Source organism: Falco peregrinus, chromosome 7 (genome assembly GCF_023634155.1).
Source record: "Falco peregrinus isolate bFalPer1 chromosome 7, bFalPer1.pri, whole genome shotgun sequence".
NCBI classification, from domain to species: Eukaryota; Metazoa; Chordata; class Aves; order Falconiformes; family Falconidae; genus Falco; species Falco peregrinus.
This window is the reverse complement of record NC_073727.1, coordinates 54,602,707-54,623,211: the sequence shown is the minus strand read 5'-3', so window position 1 is coordinate 54,623,211 and position 20,505 is coordinate 54,602,707. Positions and strand designations below refer to the sequence as shown.

General features: G+C 40.0%; 1 protein-coding gene across 8 annotated transcripts; it reads left to right on the top strand.

The window, feature by feature from the left end:
* Positions 1-1,070: 1,070 nt before the first annotated feature.
* PHF10 (PHD finger protein 10) lies at positions 1,071-20,128 on the top strand. 8 transcript variants are annotated; one of them, XM_055810097.1, is made up of 12 exons: positions 1,071-1,273; positions 3,978-4,084; positions 4,650-4,774; positions 5,554-5,637; positions 7,138-7,271; positions 7,388-7,537; positions 8,742-8,851; positions 10,398-10,551; positions 12,966-13,121; positions 17,913-18,021; positions 18,307-18,495; positions 19,906-20,128. In XM_055810097.1, exons 1-12 carry the CDS (start codon positions 1,205-1,207, stop codon positions 19,989-19,991), a joined length of 1,473 nt encoding a protein of 490 aa, XP_055666072.1. In that variant the 5' UTR covers positions 1,071-1,204; the 3' UTR covers positions 19,992-20,128. The 8 variants fall into 8 exon arrangements, with proteins under 8 accessions (XP_055666072.1, XP_055666071.1, XP_055666070.1 ...); XM_055810096.1 differs by having other exon boundaries at positions 1,073-1,273; positions 4,644-4,774; positions 5,560-5,637; XM_055810095.1 differs by having other exon boundaries at positions 1,077-1,273; positions 4,644-4,774.
* The last annotated feature ends 377 nt before the right edge of the window (positions 20,129-20,505 follow it).

Below are 20,505 nucleotides of genomic sequence, written 5' to 3'. Positions count from 1 at the left end.
CCGCGGCAGGGGGGCGATGAGGCCAGCGGGGAGGCTATTGATCGCAGGTCGGTGCCTGGCAGGGACGGCAGCGACTGCATTTTGAAGAACGGCTCCGGCAGATGTGTGAAGCGCTTGGGCGCAGCTGTTGGAGCCGCCGCGCGTGGGCACGGAGCGCGGGTGCCGTTTCCGCGCCTGTTGTATGAAGAGCTGGAAAGAAACGCGGGCGAAGACAGCAGGCGGGGGTGGCGGTGCTCGGGGCTGCGGGCCGGGGGGGCAGCGCTGCGGCCAGGGGGCGGCCCCGCAGCCCGGCGAGCCCCTGCGGGCGGCGGCCGGGGCGCGGCTCGGCGCTTTGTTCGCCGGAGCGGGGCCGTGCGCGGCCACGGCGCCCGGCAGCGCGCGTGCGAGCGGGCGGGCGTGCGCGCCGCCCCGGCGGCGGCGGGACGAGGGTCTTTTCGTGCCGGGGAGGGGCCGCGCGCCGCCTTCCCCCCGGCCGTAACGGCGGGAGCGGGACGCGACCCCGGGCGGCGCCCGGCGCGCAGCTGCTTCGGCGCTTCCGCGCAGCGGCGGGGCCGGCTTCCAGAGCCCTCCTCGCAGGGGCGAGCGCGCTTGTGCCGGCTCCTCGAGTGCGCCCCCCGCCCCCCGTACACCCCTCCTGCGGGGGCTGATGGTTCACAAACGTAGCTCGTCCCCGGCTGACGTTCCCGGAGACGGGAGCCTGGCGGCGGAGCAGCCCAGCCCAGCTGGGTGCCAGCTCCCGCGCCGGCCAGCGGCGGCGGCGCTCGGCGCAGACCACCGCGGGGGAATGCTGCCCCTCCGCCCCGCGCTGCTGCCCAAGCGCTACCGAGGCGGCTCGGCTCCGCGCTCGCGGCCGGGCCGCGCGGCCGCCCGAGCGGCGGCGGGAGGAGGCGGCGGCGGCGGCGGCGGGCGCGGCGGAGGCGGCGGCGTGGGGGCCCCGGCGGCGGGCCCGCGCGGCGGCGGCGGCGGCGGCGGCGGGGCGGGCCGGGTGCCGGTCCGGCGGCGCGGGCCGGGGTCGCCGCGGGCTGCCCGGAGGGGGGCGGAGCAGGAGCTGCGCGAGCCGCCGCGCTCGTGCGCGGGCTGGCCGGTAGGGGCCGTTGCCACCCCCCGCAGGGGGAGGGGGGGCGGAGCCGGGCGCGGCGCGAGGCCGGGTCGCGCGGCGGCGGCGCTTCTCCTGGCCCAGCCGGCGGCAGCCCCCGCGGCGGTCATGGCGGCCGTCCTGTCCCCGCGCCTCTGCGACAGCGACCCGGCCACGCCCGGCGCCCAGTCCTTGAAGGTGAGAGCGGGCGGCGGCGGCGGGCCCGGCGCGGCGGCCTGGGGCTGCGGCGCAACAAGCCGCCTCGGCGGGAGGCCTCGCCCAGCCCCCTCCAACGCGGGCGCCCTGACATGCCCGCCCCCGCCCGGCTCGGCTGATGGCCCCCGGGGGAGCCGGGCGGCGGGGGCGGCCTCTCGGCGGGGGCTTGGCGCCTGCCCGCGCCGCGGGCCGAAGTTGGGGGGCGGGTCCGGGGTCCCTCGGGGTGGCCGGGGCCCGTCCTCCTTCCCCGGAGTCCTGACGCGCCTGCCCGGCCGCGCCGCGGCGTCGCACCGGCAAAGTTTGGGTCCGGTCGGGGCTGCTGCGCGTAGGCCCGCGGGTGGTGCCTGCGGCAGCGGCCGGGGCTTGCGGCGCCGGGTACTTGCTGCTGTTTCTGCACCCAGGGCTTGGCAGTTACTTTTTGAAAGGTATCTTGAAATGCCTTTGAAAGGCGTAATTCAGGCTTTCCCGTTGCATAATAAAAGATCGTTGCGTAGATGCTGTGATAGGAGTTTGTAATGTAACCTCATTTCCTAAGCGCTAACAGGCGTTTAACAGAAACAGGCGTTTTCAAGGGAAGAGAGGGCTTTTTTTGGCAGTGTTTAACTTTCCATGTAAAGAGAGCCACGAGACTGTCCCCACTTGTTATTTTTGGTACACTACAGCATGTCTTAGATGGCGGTGCAAACGTTTTCATTTTCTCTGCAAAGTCCTTGCAACAAACTGCCTCATTTCCTGGAGTGTTTAGTCTGTGAGCCTGTGTGATTGGATTTGCAGAAGTTTTGAGCAAATAAGAAAGAAAAGATGGAGATGGAGGACGCCTATCTCTCCTGTGATATAGGTGCTCGTATTTTTTGACAGTACTGGATTTAGTAAAAGAAAATTTCGAAGCGAAAGGAGAAGCTGATGCAAGGCACTTCCTCTCAACTGTCAGATGGAGGTCTTCCCTTTTAAAAATGTTTTGAAGTCTCTTGGTAGCTTTGGTATAGCAAAGCATGGCGTTGGCCCTGTTTGTGTTTTTGTCTGGCAGTTCAGAAAGTTTGGAGTGCATTGATGTTCCGTGTGGGATGTAGGGATGTGCTGCTGATGAGATACAGCTGTGTCACAAAATACTTCAGTGTGATATTGTTTTGATTGGGGACTGCTACTTGGTATGTTCAGTTGAGTTTATACAGGGTATTCTCAGCAGTACTGGGAAGTAGTATTGCTAGTAATATTAGTGGAGATGCCTACTTACCTGATTCTTTAAGTATAGCTGCATTGAGTAAGCATAGTTTCATTAAATTTATTTTTCAGTTTTTGTTATTGTATGAAAGATGCTCTTCTTGCTCCTCCATAAGAAAGAAAAAAAAAAACAAACCTGTGAAGAATTGTGGGAAAACATGAAATAAACCAAAAATACAGGAGACGCATGCTTTTTCTCTGTGGCCTGTCTTGATTATAGGGCTGAGAAATGTTGCATAACAAGTGTAATGTATTCTCATTTGCTGGAATCTTTTAAAATGATATTTCAAGTGATTTGATATGCAAAACATAATAGAATGAAAGACACTAGCTAAGGTAGACCTAACAGTGTTCTTGTCATTATGTAATAAGTAAGTATAATGTGAGTATAATTGGGCTTTATTTCTGACAGGTTAATTCTTCTTTCCTAAACTTTTCACCAAAGTTATGAAATTTGATTCTTTCATGCTACTCGGCAGTTTTCATGCTTAAAGAGCTATCTTGTTCTTGGCTCTACTACTGGTTACAATCAGTGATTCACTTTAACAGTTCTGCCTTCTGTTTCTCAATTATAATCATGCAAGGTTAGTCACTAAATGCTTTGAGAGTTTGATTGTATACTATTATTGGACAATAAAGCAGTAAAAAACGCAAGAAGATCAGTTGAATCATTGGTCTGCTAGATTTTACAGAATTCTTTGTTTTTTTTGTTTTGTTCTTCTTTACCCTTTATTCCCTTGCTTTGTATAGATCTCATGAAATCTGAATAGTGACCATCTGTAAGTTAACTTCTAAATACTCCCTTGTAATGCCTTTTTTCTCTTCTGCACCTGTTGCAATGCAACATCAGATATTTTTTCTTCAGTTTTTCCCCACAAAAGACAAGTCTTTGCTACTTGCTGTAATCATATATCTTTATATACTGTGTACCATTCCTTTTACTTTAACTGTATGTCTGTAAACTCCCGTGTTGCTTTTGGTAATATTTTCCTTGATTTTATAAGCATCAGCTTTTAGCAAGGGCTTGATGTTTTTGCTTTGCCCTTGCTTTTGCTTTGGAGAGCTAGCCTGATTAAGTGAATTAGTCTTGTCCCTGACTGTCACCATTGAGGGAAGTTTGCTGGCTCTACAGCTGTCTGGCCGTGCTGATGCCTTGGGTAGTTTACATCAAGAGCAATGAACTTGATGGTCAGAGCCACAGCTTTTGTCTGTTCAGTGCTCCACCTACACAACAGGTGAGAAACTACCCAGTTCTCCTTCTGCGCTCCTATGTGTCATGCAGCTAGTTTATAGCAAAGAATAATTTGCTATGTAAGCTGTCCTATGAGCTATTTGTAAAGAGTGTTATTAAATAACTCAGTACTTAGGTATATTTAAACTGTGGATGGCCTTGCAGTATTTTTTGATGTTTTGCATTATCTGGTGGATTCTCTTTTTTAATATTTTATCTTCATTTTCATTTCAGGATGACACAGAAGAAAATTCCAATGACGGCAGCCAGCCATCCAAAAGACGACGTATGGGCTCAGGGGACAGTTCTCGCAGCTGTGAAACTTCTAGTCAAGACCTTGGGTAATATCATTTTTTATGATTCCTGCTTTCTTATTGCTAGCTTTACTGTACTGTTTGATATGCTTAAGTATTAGCTCTTCTTTCTTTGCTTGTATATTCTTCATACATCTTTCTGAAATAAGGGAATGTCCTATGAATAACTAGCTGTCTTTTTCTTCCAGCATATTTAAAAACATTTTATTTTAAAATGACACAAAATCTGTTGCATCTAATTTACAATCTGAAGCATATCTCACATGTTTTTAAAATGTTGCATATTCTTTGAATGAATTTAAATGCTGTAGTTTCTACTTTTCCCAGTGTGCTGTCCACTATCATGAATATCCCTTTCTTCGTGTTCTGTCCCTCAGCATATTGATAAATACTGGTCTGGAGAAATACATGTAAAGTGGGGTGTGACAAAGTGACTTTGAAATGGGTTTACAGGACAAAGTGTTCTAAAGCCAAACTTCATAGATGTTGTTCATTGACATATAAGTAGGAACTACTGAATTTCTAGAAATGTAAGTATCCCTCTTAAGGATTCTTTGCTTTGTTCTGACATTGTTCTTATTCTTAGATACAGCTATTTTCCTGCTGAAAACTTGATAGAATACAAGTGGCCACCAGATGAAACAGGCGAATACTATATGCTTCAAGAGCAAGTCAGTGAATATTTGGGCGTGACTTCCTTTAAGAGAAAATATCCAGGTATTTATTTTTAAAGTTTTTCTTCTAAAACTCTTTGTCTTTGTACAGTTTGGTTGTAATCTGTATCAGTCTGACTATAGCATGAGACAACTGATTAAAAAAAAGACCCTGGCAAAAGCAGATCTGAATTATGTATGTTGTACTTTTTGTTACTGGCATATTGAAAATATATCCTATGTTTTTTGAAATAATTTAAGACTTTTTGGTATTGCCAGTAAAAATCTGTAAACAAGTCTGATTTGGGGGTTAGATCAGCAAGTACCTTTTGAAAACTGACATCGGTTTTATTTTGGGGTATTTTGTTGGTGATCTAGTATATACCTGTATCTCTATATTCTGTTTCCTGAATTGTGGAAACATTTATACACTGGAAGCATTTAAAGAAATTAATTGGAGAGGCTCTAATATTTGAGCCTTCATTATTCAGGATTGTCAAACCTTGTTCTTCTGTTGTGGAATTTATTTTGAAAAGGCATATTAAAAGGGAGTATACCTTCAGTGCCTGATAGTGTTTTGTGCATCTGAGCTCTTACGTCAGATTTCTTCACTGTTTCTGTAAATCATAACTACAGGCAGGGTACTCAGAAGAATTGACCATGTCCCTACAGTGTATGTTAAATTTAAAATTATTTTATAAAATTAATGTGTTTGTAGGAATAGTAGTATAATACAGACTTTTACTGGCTGGTAATAAAATTGTCAGAACACTTTGACACTGTTTATGGGGGAGCTGGAGTAACTGCACACATTTTTATTGCTCTTTCTTGTTTTCTTTGGAGATTTAGAAAGACGTGATCTATCTCACAAGGAGAAACTCTACCTCAGAGAACTAAATGTTATCACAGAGACTCAGTGCACGCTAGGTAAGAAGACAAATTGTTAGATTCATGGTTTCAGTGGTGCACTTGACAATGTTGGGTTAATGGTTGGACTTGATGATCTGAAAGTTCTTTTCCAATCTAAGTGATTGTATGATTTCTTGTTAAATTATTAAAAAATATGACAGGCTGAAAATGTGATTCAGTTTGGTAGAGAAGAATTGCATCACTCTCAGCTGAAAATGTAAGTTCTGAGATGAAAACTGGTTTATTATTATTTTGTGTAAATTCGCCATGAAGTATCAGTATTCCAGGTTTATTATAAAAACATAAATTTTTGATCTATTCCAATTACTTGGCAAAATCCCTTCTATATTGTAAATTAACTTTTTAGAACTTTGTTCTCCTTCTAGAATAGAGAACACCATCATTTTTCAAATAAAAAAAGTAATAATTCAGTCTTGTTTTTCTGAGTTAGTTAGAACTCAGCAAACACTTGTGACACACATTAACTTAGATGGTTCAGCTAATATGTTGGAAGTTAGGAGGGTGTGTATTAAAGCACTTTAACATATGTGAAATGGAATGATGCGACTTATATGGAAAAAGCTTGAAGTATTTTTTCCTCCCTCTGCTAATACATGTGACTTGGAGCATGTTAGAAATTAAATGATGCCTGTCACATTTTTTTCTGTATGTTGTGAGTCTGTGTAAATTTGTGTATTTGTAAATGTAATGTCATTTTATATATGACATTAAAATGTAGTGTCATTTTATATACGAACAATCTTTGGTATACCACCTTTATTTCTCACTTGCCAGCTTTCTTGATTTGTATTTTTTTTAACTTAAATATGTGGGAGAGAACAGTATCTAGTTTTTATCAATAGAAGCAAAATGCTGTATTCTGCCTCATGTATCCAGTAGAGATGTGCGCTGAGTTGACTATCCCTATTTTTTAAAGGTTATATTTGTAATCAGTGGAGGTAAGTTGTGTTGGAACCTTTGAAGGAGGAGTTCTGCATTGTAGCTGCAAACTGAGGCATTCTAACTTCTGAACATCACATGCTTTAATTGGGAGTCAGGAATCTGTGTGCAGTTTGCTGCTCTGAATTGCCCTCACTGTGTTTCTTCCTTGATTTGAATAGAGAGGTTATGTAAATTTCATAATTTCAGTTAAAGTTCTGCAAGTTAATAAAACTAATGCTTCACTAATACTGGAAACTGAAACTAGCAGTTGAGCAGATCCCGCTTAGAGGTTTCGCCTTGCAGGGGAGTTTAGTAGGTGGCTGAGTCGATGTGAAGGGGTCTGTAGTTCTAAGGAAGGAAAGAAATAAGCCTTGGCTCCTTGGGTAGAAGCAAACTCCCAATCAGCCTTGAAAGCTAAACGGCACAAGTTCACTCCTATATGAGAGAGAGAGAGAAGCATTATTGTGCACAGCAGGTTGTTGTCTTTAGCTGCTCAAAAACTTGATCATTGTGGGATATAAATAACCTACAGTTAGTTTTGCCAGATAGCATCATTATTGCTTTTATCTATTTTAGGTCTAACAGCTTTGCGTAGCGATGAAGTAATTGATCTTATGATTAAAGAATACCCTGCCAAACACGCTGAGTATTCTGTTATACTGCAAGAGAAAGAACGTCAGCGAATAACAGACCATTATAAAGAGTACTCTGTAAGTAACTAGCATTGTAAGTGAACCAGATCTGTAACATGTGGAGTATAAGAAAAGGCTGTTCTCAAACTGATAGTGGAATGTATGTGAATTAATAAAATATTTTTTATTTTCAGCAAATGCAGCAGCAGAACACACAGAAAGTAGAAGCCAGTAAAGTTCCAGAATATATTAAAAAAGCTGCCAAGAAAGCTGCAGAATTCAACAGCAATTTAAACCGAGAACGAATGGAGGAAAGAAGAGCCTATTTTGATTTACAGACACATGTAGGCAGATTTAAATTTCTTATCGATATCAGTAGGTAGCTCCATGCTTTTCAGTAAAGTTGGTTTTGGTACCATTTTAACTATTTTATTATCAAAGGTTTTGATTAGTCTTGTTTCAGTGATGTAGGGACTTGAAAAGTTTTGCTGTTAAATGGGTAATACTGCTAAAAAAATAATCTCAAATATATTTAATGTGAAACTTTTTTTTTTAAACTTGAAAATACTTGTCTCCGGGAGCTTTACAAATTTCAGTGTTACTTTGTTGTTATGTCTTTAATCTGCTGGTAGTGGTATAAAACTAAGAGGGATGCTTAGGTTACTAAGAAGCTTCTGTTGCTATTGTATCTATTCATATAAATGGCTAATTCTTTTTTGGAATACCTCCAAAATTTTGACTGAACAGTACCTAGAGTAAAAGAGGAAACTATCCTCTAAGAGAGTGCTGCCTGTCAAGGTTATGCCCTTGATTTTCTTAGGTGTTGTATTATTATTGTATTAGATATATTTCATGCTCCTGTGCCTGATTAAAAAAAAAAAACAAAAACAAACCAAAAACAATTAGCTGGCATTTTGAAGCAAGACTGTTCTACTTGTGTAAAGACAGTAAAAGCAAAAATTTTCTCTATGCAAATCATTACGTGACAGTCTATTAAGGAAAATTTACATTTTTCTAGTACTGACCCATGTTCAAGACAAGATAGTGGATAATTAGTTTCATTTTTTCCAAGGGAAAAAAGGCTTTTATGTAAGCTTCTCGTTTCCATATATTCACATTATTAATTCATGTCTTTATAGTACAGTCTGGTTTCAGAATTAGATGGACATGTTCTTGCTACCCTCTACCAATATGGACCAGCGATGATAATTCATGCTAAAGGTGCCAGTCACGAAAGTTGTTTACTGTTTCAGTTGTTAGCTTTTAATTTTTACATTACTTAAAATAATATATTGTTAGAAGTGGTCTTGCCTAATATTCATTCAGTTCATTAGGCATTTAGTGATTGGACTTAATCAGTAATACTGTTTTGTGAGTGGGATCTCTTACCATTTTAATGAATTGGATTTCCCATGGGAGAACCCGATTGGCTGTTCCAACTCAGTGAAACTAGTTAGTTAAAAAATATTTGAGGGGGTAGATGGTGAGGAAGGCTCAAAAGTTTGTATGTGAAAGAAGAACGTCATTGTTTTGTATTAAACAATACAGATTATCCAGGTGCCTCAAGGAAAATACAAAATCTTACCTACAGAGAGAACAAAGGTTAGTCCTTATCCAGTGGCTCTCATACCCGGCCAGTTCCAGGAGTACTACAAAAGGTATTTTAAAAGCATCCTAACTGCCGACTCTCTTGCACTGATCTATTTTCTCTACATCTAGCAGATAGAAAACATTTCAGTGTATTAACTGTAAGGTTTTGAATTAATTTAATGTGTGAGACACTTGGTAGTCTAATAGCTGCAGAGCATGACAGCTTTTGTCAACAAAACGGTACTGGCTGCAAGAGTACTGTCTCCACTGACGTATCACAGTGCCTGAGATTTGGCCTGCTCAGATATTTACTGTGGTAAAAGGAGACATTGATTTCACTCCTGCTACCCTCATGTGTTTACTAATCTGCCTCTGCATGTGTGCTAAGGTTAATGTTGCTATATTAAAATGTTGTAATGCTGGCTTGTGATCACGTTTTCTGTGTTAATGGTGTTAATTGCTGCCCTTTTAAAAATTTGTAGAAAGTTTTTAATTAAAAAAAAAAAATAGTTTCGTCTTGTGGGCTAAGTTTAGTGTTGGTTTTAGAAGTGAGAGGGAAAGGTATTGCTAGTTGGATAGTCATATTTCATGAAAAATGTGTATTGACTGTCTACACAAATTTAAGACTTTACCAGTAGCGTTCTCCCATTTGACAAATACGTAGTGATTTGAAAATTGTTAGCTAAGTCCTTACCCCTACCAACAGGGATGGTACTCATCCTGTATATATACAGTTTTCTTTAGAGAAGCTCTTTATTTGCATATGCCTTGCTCATTCCAGTCTGTGTGCAAACAGCCCACTCCAAATTTGCATGTTACAGGACATCCTTGAAGGACTTTAACTTTAATAAAGTAATTTAATTAAAAATACTAGATACCTTGTGTATTTTGCAGTTATAAGCTGCAAGTGAAACTGCTTGTCCTTAATGAAGGACACAGCATTTCAAAATATGCATCAAAATAATACCCTATTCCTTACAGTGTTCATCCTTAATAGTAAGAGGACTTTCACTTTTTTCTTAGTATTTAAGGTAAAAAAAAAGGGGGGGGGTTAGATACACATGTTAAGTCGTATCTGGCTATAAGCAATGTGATTAGATCTTCACATTCTTCTGAATTATATTTTTATACACATTTTATGTTCTCCTTCAGTAACCAAAGAACGTAAAACATAGCTATATTCTTTACTTTCTTCGCTTTGGACCCTAGCTGTTTGCGTGCCCTGGGTTAGAATTGTTCTGCGCATGCTTTGGGAGCACTGTACATTCACTAATGAAGTGTGTAGTCCACTGGGCGTAGTAACGTGGATTGGCTAAAAAGTTTTTAGGGGTTCCATGGCCTCTTATGATTATGTAGGTTTGGAACATTGCAAATATATTCTTCCTGTGTTCCATGAATATTCGCCATACAATGGAGACAAGTACTAGATGGTATCACATTTGGTAGGAGAAATTAGTATGTTTTCTGTGTTTTCAGAACTGCGTGTTTTTATGTGCTTTTCCGGGAAAAAAAAAAAAGCAGCTTTTCTTACTCTTTCTCATTGAAGTCCGGGTATGCTGTGTGACTTTATGTATACTTTATGCATAAACATTAAATTATTTATTTTAATTTTAGATACTCTCCAGATGAACTTCGTTACTTGCCATTAAATACAGCTCTTTACGAACCTCCTTTGGATCCAGAGCTGCCTGCGTTAGACAGTGATGGAGATTCAGATGATGCAGAGGAAGGGCGAGGTGATGAAAAACGGAAAACCAAAGGCAATTCGGTGAGACAAATTGAAAGTGTTTCAAAGACAAAAAGATCCTTTCCCTTCACTTTTGTTGGTTTCAGTAGTTTCTTTAACATTCACAAAATGAAGGAGAATCATAAACTAAAAAGTGTACTCCCTTTTTTTAATACTTCTATTTTATAACCTTTCTCTCCAGCTTTCCATTTTGCTCCATTTTTAAAGTAAATTGAACAAATATTTGAAATTTTAGGCCCTTTCTTCCTTCTTTTTAAAGACATTTTGAAGAATCTTCCCAACCACAGCTCTTTGTTATGCCTTTTTCCCAAGGGGAAGTTGGTAGCATTTCTGAGGGGAATGAACACTGTAGTTCAGGTCACAGCATATTTTGCTCTTTAAGTCCCACAGAATCTGTCACAAAGCAAAGAAAGGTGTTGATAGCCTTACAACTTTTTCTTCTTGCGACATAGAAGCAGGAGGTACTTGATACAGAAACAGTTATTTTATTCCGATGTAAAGAGAAGGTAAAAAGCACTGGGTTTTTACTTTAAAATACATCTTTTAAAAGATGTTTATGTTCTGTTACTGGAAGTTAAGGGAAACTTTTGCATGCCTACCTTGATAGCATTTTAGATGCTCAAAATCAGCTGAACTTCAGATGAGCTGTCTGACTACAGCTGAACTGCTGGTATATTGTTGTAGTTAGTATGTTGGTGACAACCACTTTCCAGAAGTTTAATCCTAACTTTAAGAGAAATAGAATGTAAAATCACAGGTGCTTTTAACAGTTTCTAGTTCAACTGATGAAGATGTTAGATGGTGGATACCTATAATGCTAAAGCTTCATATAAATGTTTATTTTGTTTGAATATTCATAAGATACTCATAAATGAAGAAGAAAGGAAGGGGTCAGCTTTTAGGTTAATAAGGGAGGGATAGCTGTTAATACACCCTTTCTGCTTGCATTTTTTTGGAGAAAAAGAAATCATATAAACTTAGCATGCTAAATATCAGCTCAAAATTTTGACTTAATCACACTCCAGCTTGTTTACAGTTAGTCTTTAACCGTTTCTTCCCAGTTCCCTTTTCCACTGACATCTATTCCCTTTAAAGATAAAGAAAAGTAATGGGACTGAGCAGACTATCCTTTCTTTTTTACAGAAGTTCAGAAGTCTTTTTGGTGACAGAATGCAGAAGGGAAATGTCCTTGTGTTGGAAAAGTGTAGGGAAAATTTAAAATGGGATTCCTGTGAAGTGGGTTTGTCTATAGGAACAGGGGTCCTTTTCTAGTCATTGGGGTGTATTGTTCAGGAAAAATACATGTTGAACACAGAGGTGCGCAGTTGTCAGGACTCTTTTCCTGAGTTTTGGGCTACCTACCATTTGTCAAATCTCCCTGGTGAGTCCTACAATGTGCTTTAAGCTTTTGCTTTTTCACCCTCCCTGTTGTTGGAGTCAGGTAGCAATTTTCCTGTTCTGTAGTGTTTTAATGGGCCTGTCCTAAATAATCCTTCCCCTAAAATAATGGTGAAACATACAATTTCTTATTGCCACATAGTGTGCTTTGCTTTTACACTCCTCCCTTTGCCCTGTGTCTGTTTTGTCTGGTTTAATTTTAGGCTCTGGGGCATAGGCTCATTACTGTGATGTTTGTACAGAGTGCCTTTTACTGTAGGGCTCTATTGTTACTTGGCCTTCTGGTTTTTATTATAATAAATGTGATTAATCATATTGCTTTCTTCTGGAGCTTTTTGGAGGCCTTTATTAACACTTTTCTGAGAAAAAGCTTGTGCTCCTGTTCTTAATTATGCTTACATTGGTCTCTCACCCTCTTTGAACCTCTTGCCCTCTTTCTTGCCTCCTCATTCCTCAAAAAAAAAAAAAAGCTTTAACTGCAGCGTAAATTCTGTTGTTTGGTTCTGTATTAAATATTGAAGCGTGTGTTGCCTTTGATGGCATTCTGCTGCTGCAATCCAAATTAAGTATTTCGATTGCTCCTGGTGAAAATAGTAGATGAGGGTGGCAGAAAAAAACTTCACATGTTTATTAATTCAAGGCAGTGCTATTTGGTGGTACACTTCAAATGCATGGCAAGGGCATTTTTAACTTTTGCTGGCCCTTTACTTCTTAAACTTCTTAAATCTTGCGTATAGTGGATTTCTTGCTAAATTTTAAAGGAAAATGGTTCAAAGAATTGCAGTGTTGTGCTTCCCACCCTGGTATCAAGATGAACTGGAAAACATGACTGCTGCTGCTGATGCCAGTCTCTTAGCATGAGAAAAAGTAGTTCATGAAGGTTATGAGCAAAAGTGTTCTAGATTGTGCTGTACCCCATGCTTTTGCAGAAGGAAAGATGTATCCTTCTCTTACCTTAGTTGGCTCTCAGGGGCATAGGAAAGACTTGTCTGTCTATCCAAAAAATAAAAAATATAGCTATGATATTTTTATTATAGGACAATTCGTCTGGCAATGTATCTGAAGGTGATTGCGCCACAGACAACCAGGAGGATTCTTTTCAGGGAAGACAAAAAACAAGAGACAAAAGTGCTACACCAAGAAAAGATGGTTCCAAACGTTCTGTATTATCCAAATCAGTTCCTGGGTACAAGGTAGAAGAAAAAAGCCCCTGACTGAACTTCTTTACTGACCAGCCTCTCCCTGAAATATTTGTTTTTTCAGTAATATGGGACTTCTGCTCGCTGTACTTCACTAGCTGCTCTCCTGTTGTGTGCTCCATCTGTTTGCTTCCTTACTTCCTTTTTGCTTTTATTTCATGTGGGGTTTTCCTTTACCCTAGCTATACAGTGGCCTCTGTTTCTGTCAACTTCTCAGATTCCCAGGTAGTAACGCTGTAAAAAATCTGCTGTGGATTTATCATTGGAACTGTACACCTGTCTGTCTGCCTTAACATAGCAGTCAGAATTACTTGCCAGTTCGAAACTAGCATTCATTATCCATTATTGCTTTTTCTGCTATTTGGTGTGGCAGCATACCAAGAGATCCGTGCTGTAAAGTGCAGCTACGTGGCTGAACATATTGTTACGATGTTCATTTTGAGCACAGACTTTCATCCTGAGATGTTACGACGTACAGGATGGAAGGCAAGAAGCTTACTACAGTTGTATAGGCAACACTACATAACCACTTTAACAGTATATGGAAAACAGCTTTTTATGTAGCTCGTACTGTGTAGAAACATTTGTGGGCAATATGGTTTTATCCAAGCCAAAAACTTGGGGAGGTTGTTAAGACATATCAGCTGTCGAGCAGTGATTGCCAAACCTAAGACCCAAATCTTCAGTATTACTGTATAATAATTTCAAAAATGAAGATGAAAATAAGATTAAGAGAAAAATACTTTTCAGGAGAAATGGTAATTGACATGCATTATTTATATGTGGTTATTATTCTGCATACTAAGAGAGGATGTGAATATAATGTAACACTTTTAAAGCACGTTACTGCCTAGTCCTGTTCCACTGAAAGGAATGAGAATTTTCCATTGACTTACATGGGAGCAGGAATAGACCTGTAAGGAAGGAAAACACTATATTAAGATAGTGTTTAGTATTTAGCAATCAAGAATGCTTGTTAGGAGAGGTTATAGAAAAAGAAACACTTTTGTCAATGACAAGATCGTACATACTGAGAAACTGTCTCAGCAAGTGAGCTGTTGATGGCTTGCATTTTATATTCATAAATATTTACTATCTGTATTTACCAAGTTAATAGTAAATCAACCATAACTTATGTTAAGCTAATTTCCAGCAAGAATTGGACAGCTTTGGTGAATTTTCTCTACATACAGTATCTGTACAAGTTCATAACATACAGCAAGCTCCAGTTGCGTTTTCTCTTTTCAGGAACTTACTAAGAAATATGCAAACTATGGAGATTTAGACTGTGGTACCATATGTATATTTTTTTATATGTAACTTTACAAATTGTTGTAGACACCAAATGTATACCAATATTCCCATGAACATGAAATCCAAAGATAGAACTTGAATTTTATTTTTTAGCTTCATTTGACTTGACATTAGAGATTGTGTGCCACTGGTTTACAGAAGTTTCACTTAGCTGGGAATGCCGGAGTGATTATTAGTCCAATCTGTGTAATGGCCTTATGAGTGCATAGAGAGAGAACTGAAGGGCAGAACTTTCTGCAAGGTTCTGAACTTCTAATTGTAGAAGAGTAACGATGGTATGCAGCATTGCATTTTGAAAATGGTTTCCTGTAGCAATTACTTACTGGTTCAAAACCACCGATGTTGTTAGTAACAAGGTGTTACTGTAAACTTGCAGTGCCACATCTCGGCAATGTCAGCATGTCCTGCCTGCATCAGCCATCAGGCTGTTGATAAGTCAAAGGTGGTGATGTTGTGTTGGGAGGGTGAGAGGATTGGCTTTCTTGTTTGTGGGAACGTTTAAACGCTTTCAGTAAACCCAATTACGTGAGCTGTTTTAACTGGTAAGACAGAACGATTCTTGTTTGTTAGTCTATAAAAAACCCAGATAATGATATATACCATATGTGCCTAAACGTTAAGGCACTTTGAGCTGAAGGCTTAACTGGTTTAAAATGTTGTCCCTGTGAATTCTAAATCTTTGTAATACTTTTGTTCTGTATTGTTCTCTAATATCTGACTATTTTTGTAGGGCAGTAATCTTTTGGTTACATGTAGTTAAAATTGAAGGATAATTACTATGGCATTGACATGCAAATGTATAGTTACAGCCACACGATGAGTATTAGAGGATTCACACATTTCCACTGAGTTATTTTTAAGTAAAAGAAATAATGTATTTTATATGGAGCCATTTTTATTGTCAGTTCTTTAACAAAGAACGGTTAGCGTGTGTTCTACATTTTTGTCATGTTACAAGTAGTGAGTCTGTGTTGCTGCAGGACTGGCTACGACAATTGCACACACAGGGTACTGTTAAAAGTACAGGAGATCTTTTGCACATAAAACTGAAATGTATTGAGAAACTGTATTTTACAACACTTCTATTTCGGGTCACTGTGTATAAAAATGGAACGCTTTGCATTCGGAATAGGACCTTATAAAAAGGTGTAGTTGGAATGCTTGCTTTGTGAGCTGCAGCACAGCAGCATGGAAGTGAAAACTTACAGAGCAGGGCGTCATCGTTCTGACTCTGCATTCATTTTCTCTCCCTTTCTCATACCAATAAGATGAGGATGTAGAAAGCAAAATTGACTCTAAAATCAGATGGGATATTGTGACTTCCCATTTGGATTTGATAGACTTTTTTCATAGCATTTCTAAAAGCCATTTACGGTGGTAGAACTTGAACTGATTTGAAATGTGAATAGTCTTCTTTTTTTTTTAATTATTTTTGTAAAAATACTTCCATACTGTTGGAACTTTATTAGTAATAGGCTGTGATTCTCACCCCCCAACATGCACGATTTTTAATGAACAGAATTTAGTGAAGTAAGACTAGATGGAGCGTTTTTAATAAATGCATCTGTATCAGTGTCTAACTTTAGAGTTATGTGTATCAGAGTGTTAACTGCACATACCCTAACGCAGGTACAGCGACCGAAAAGCAGCTCACTTGAGTTTTCTTGCTGGAGTACCGGGGAGTATGCTGCTGTATATTAAAGGCTGTAAAATACAAACCTATAACAAACTAGAAGTCTGATTAGAAAAGTGCACATGCTATTCTAGAAAGGCTTGGTTTAGTTAGAAATAGATAAAAACACAGTAAGAAAAAAAAATAATAGAAAGTAGCCTAAACAATGGAAGGGTAAATGCTGCAACACTGACGAGGTTTAAGCATGTGCCACTTTTGTTGGGAGGAGCAGGGTATAAAGGTATACATGTAGGACACATAGTATAGTTAACAGTAAAGGAGTTTGTGTGGTTTTGCTTCCATTATATTTATTATTTTGTAGAGATGTTTGTGAATGTTAGACTTATTTTATTGTTTTATTATATTTATGTATAAAACAGGTTGACTCTGCTTTTTTATAATAAATAAGCAAAAAAAAGTCTGTATGAATGCCTCTGTCATCTTTTGAAGGAAGTTACCTATAAATATCTGGTATGGTGTTTTGTTTTCTCAACTAAAACTCTTTAGACCAGAGAATTTGAAGCAGACTGTAGCCATATTTTAATTTAAGAAGCAGTTTGAAAACTTTAAGAAAACTTAAAGCACTGCGTCCTGACTACTCTAAAAATGAATCAAGATACCTTTCTAGGTGCGAAAAAAAAATGAGGAAATAGACACACTTAGATAATTCCCAAGATCTTTTGCAGTACAACTTTTATGCAGTTTATATATATGTATGTAGAAAGAGAGTTCTGTTTTCACTTTTAAAATGTATTTTAAAATTAAACTTCGTTCTTTTCCCCACTGGTGGGAGTTGACTGGGACTCTTCTTGCTTGCAAACAAGCTGTTTAGTTCTTTAGAAAACAGTATATGCCTTGAACTCGCTCTGCTAGCTGCCTATTTGCAGCAATTCTTTTTTTTATAAAAACCCTCTGGCACTAGTCGATTTAACATCAGTGAGTACTATATGAATTTTAAACTGCGTTTCTCATGGATCTCATTATGCAGTGGTCAAAGCTCAACAATATAGTAACTGAAATCTGTCTGAAATTTGTAGTTCCTTACTTCTTTGGTCCTCATTGGGATAAACCTCTGTCAGTGTATCTCTTGGGTTGGGACACAGAATACAAACACACCGTTACTCGCGGTAACAGCCTGCTGTTTTCTCTTACCTTTTAAATGGATCTCGTGGACCCCAATACACTCCAGAGGATCACTTACATTATGTATGTAAAACTAGAGTTAAGTGCAAGGCTGTGTTTCTTACAGTGAACATGACTGGATACAAGAAAGAATGGTAAAACAGACAGCTGTGTACAGCATAGCTAACCAGATATTTTGGAACTAAAGATAGAAAAATCAAGTTTATTGCTTTTGTAATTAATTTTCACTGTTTAGGAAGAAATACATTGCAAATGGAAAATTTTATTTCATTTGCTCCATAAACAGGAAATCCGCATGGAGATTCATAAAGAAGTATTCTATGCTGGAAAAAAGTTACTAAAGTTTTTCATTTTATGTCACATTTAATATACATTGAGAAGAATATTAGCTGATGAATTAACAGGAGGAGGCAAGTAGATGCTTTTGCTCCAATTCAGTTCACGTAGAACTCGCTGTGTGTGCCAAACACAAAAATTTACGTAGTTAATCGATATTTTTCAATGCTGCTGCTTGTCAGTTACTGCCATACGTTTTAACGGTCACACATCTTAACAGATAGTTCATTAATTTTAAGAGTTAAGGAGATAAATGACATTTCCTGTTAAATCTGTAAATTCTTCTGGAATGAATTTATAGCCCTCTTCTACCCTTCCAGCCAAAGGTCATTCCAAATGCTATATGTGGAATTTGTCTGAAGGGTAAGGAGTCCAACAAGAAAGGAAAAGCTGAAGCTCTTATACATTGCTCCCAGTGTGACAACAGTGGTAAGTATCTGCATACACTAAGCGGATTCCTAAAGGAGTTTGTTTGACGGATCTTTTTGTGAAAATATTTAGTGTACTACACATATGTACCAACTGTTTGGTTGCCCTTTCTGTCCTTCGTTAAGACTCCACCTCCATTTAATGTGACATGTACTAGCACATTCAGTACCCTGTGGGACCTCACCAGGAGGTGAGCTAAGCTTCAGCTTCTGTAAAAGCAAACAGTCTTAACTAATTTTATATTTCATTTCAGACATAAAAGTAATAATATTGGTTTTAATCTAGGCCACCCTTCTTGCCTTGATATGACCCCGGAGCTTGTTGCTATGATTAAGACTTATCCTTGGCAATGTATGGAGTGTAAAACATGCATTATATGCGGGCAGCCTCACCATGAAGAAGAAATGATGTTCTGTGATGTATGTGACCGTGGTTATCACACTTTTTGTGTGGGGCTTGACGCTATCCCTTCAGGTAATAAAGTAAGAATTAATTGTTCCTCTCCCACCTCCTCTGAATCCTGGGCTTTCTCTGTCAGAATTAATTACTCATTGCTTTTGAAAGAATAGTTTAAAAGAAGCGTGAAGGGTAGAAGTAAGTAATACTGTAGAAAAGCATTCACACTGTAGGACCCAATTTTTTCTTAATAAGCTTTATTTCTGTATATTTGGTTGGGCGGTTTAACTTGGCAACTTCTGTATAGGAAATATAATTGACTTTTACAACCGAATCTGAACAGACTTTCAGAACTCAGGGTTTCTTTCCGTATCCACAAAATACTGAGAAAAATGACCTCTTCGTAAAATAAACCTGTGAAGAGGCTGTATTGCTGCATACTGCTGGCGTACAGCTTTCGCATTAATAAAGCATTTGTGCTGTTATTTCAGTTTCTAAACTAAAAGCTATGCTCAATTTTATGTTTGTAAGCACCCTTCCTTCCCATTTTTTTCTTACACGTCAAAGCTGGACGTGATGTCAGGCAGCATGTACCTTTACATTACCTGGTCACTCCTATCACCTGGCCAACTCAAGGCAATGTAAAGAAAATTACTGGTAGTACTAGTACTTGCTTTTCACGTAATACTAAGTCCATGGTAAGGTAGTTCATGAGTAAGTGTTCAGCAACTGCCAGTTCTGCAGTGACAGTATTCCTTGTAACTACAGTACTGCATATTCCCATTTTGGGAAGCCCTGGCACTAGCTGTCACTTCTGTACGGGTCCTGTGGCTGATTTAACTTTCAGGCTGACCTAAGGACAGAATGTAAACGTAATAGACTATTCACCTACAAAACTTTAAAATTACCGAAGCAGCCTTTTATGATTCCAGCTGTTGTAATACAAACAGTTAAATGCTTCTGCTCTTTGCTCAACCCTTTATTGTTCCCTTAGCAAGCGAGCTTTCATATGAGGTCTGGTCATGAAACTCTGCCAGCAGTTTGTGCTGTGCTGAAATAACAAGCACTGGTTTGGGGAATGGGACCCCACACCTGAGGTAGAAGAGCAACATTCCCCCAGCTGCTGTTCATTTCTGCTCTGGGGAAGTGTCTTTAACCTCACACCATGGTCATTCACATGAAAATAAAACTTTCAAACTCAAGCGTTAGTTTGTCAGCCACCTCCTTAGCAGTGCTGGCACCTCTTGGGGTCCATAGAGATCAGTGTAGCCAGTTGTTGCGCGTAATCAGCCCGCAAGGGAGGGTGAATTTTACATGCTGCTTTTTGTACCTTTTAGAAAAGATGCTTATGTTTTAAATAAAAGCACTGGTGGTTTACATTAAAGGAAGTATTGCAGATAGATGAGCACCTATCAGAATGGTAAAAGGTGCGTAACTAGGTGACTGAGTAACAAAGTTTCCCAGTAATTGATAACTTTCTTTTCTTAGGTCGCTGGATTTGTGATTGTTGTCAGAAAGACCCTCCCGTACCCAGAAGAGGAGGAAGAAGGGGGAAAAACAGCAAGGAGGGCTAAACCCCCCCAAAAACTTGCTGTCCAAAAACTTAACTGCACAAACTAAAGTGATACTTTGGTGCTATTTAACCAACCACTCTTAAGAGGAACAATACCACTTTTTACCAAATAAACTTTTAATTTTGTCTATATAATGATTTTTTTGTGATACAAGTCACTAATGATGTCCTGTCAGATGTCTAGATAGAGACAGACAAGCCAAATTGCCACTCAAAATGAGAAGGCTTTCAGTAATGGAATTTAAATTGTACATGCACAGTTCGTATAAAATTACAGTAATGCACTTATTTATTTCAGTGCACTCATCAGTAAGCTCTGTGAAAAGAAAATTACAGAGCCATTTAAATACACACTATTTGCATAGCAACTGGTTATTTTGAAAGACTCAACTAAAGCAAAACGTACTCCTGGAAAAACTAACTTTCAAGGAAGAGCGGGCATGACTTGACCTTCTTACCATGTACTACAAATTCTTTTCAGTGGAAACTTTCTTTGCAAGCTAATGACTTAATCA

What these genes read in the sequence shown, in the direction of transcription:
- PHF10 (XM_055810092.1), top strand. Translation starts at nt 3,661, where the DNA reads ATGCCTTGGGTAGTTTACATCAAGAGCAATGAACTTGATGGTCAGAGC. An exon ending in CTCCCAGTGTGACAACAGTG is followed by an intron (nt 18,022 to 18,306) that starts GTAAGTATCTGC and finishes GTTTTAATCTAG; the next exon opens with GCCACCCTTCTTGCCTTGAT. An exon ending in GCTTGACGCTATCCCTTCAG is followed by an intron (nt 18,496 to 19,905) that starts GTAATAAAGTAA and finishes TTCTTTTCTTAG; the next exon opens with GTCGCTGGATTTGTGATTGT.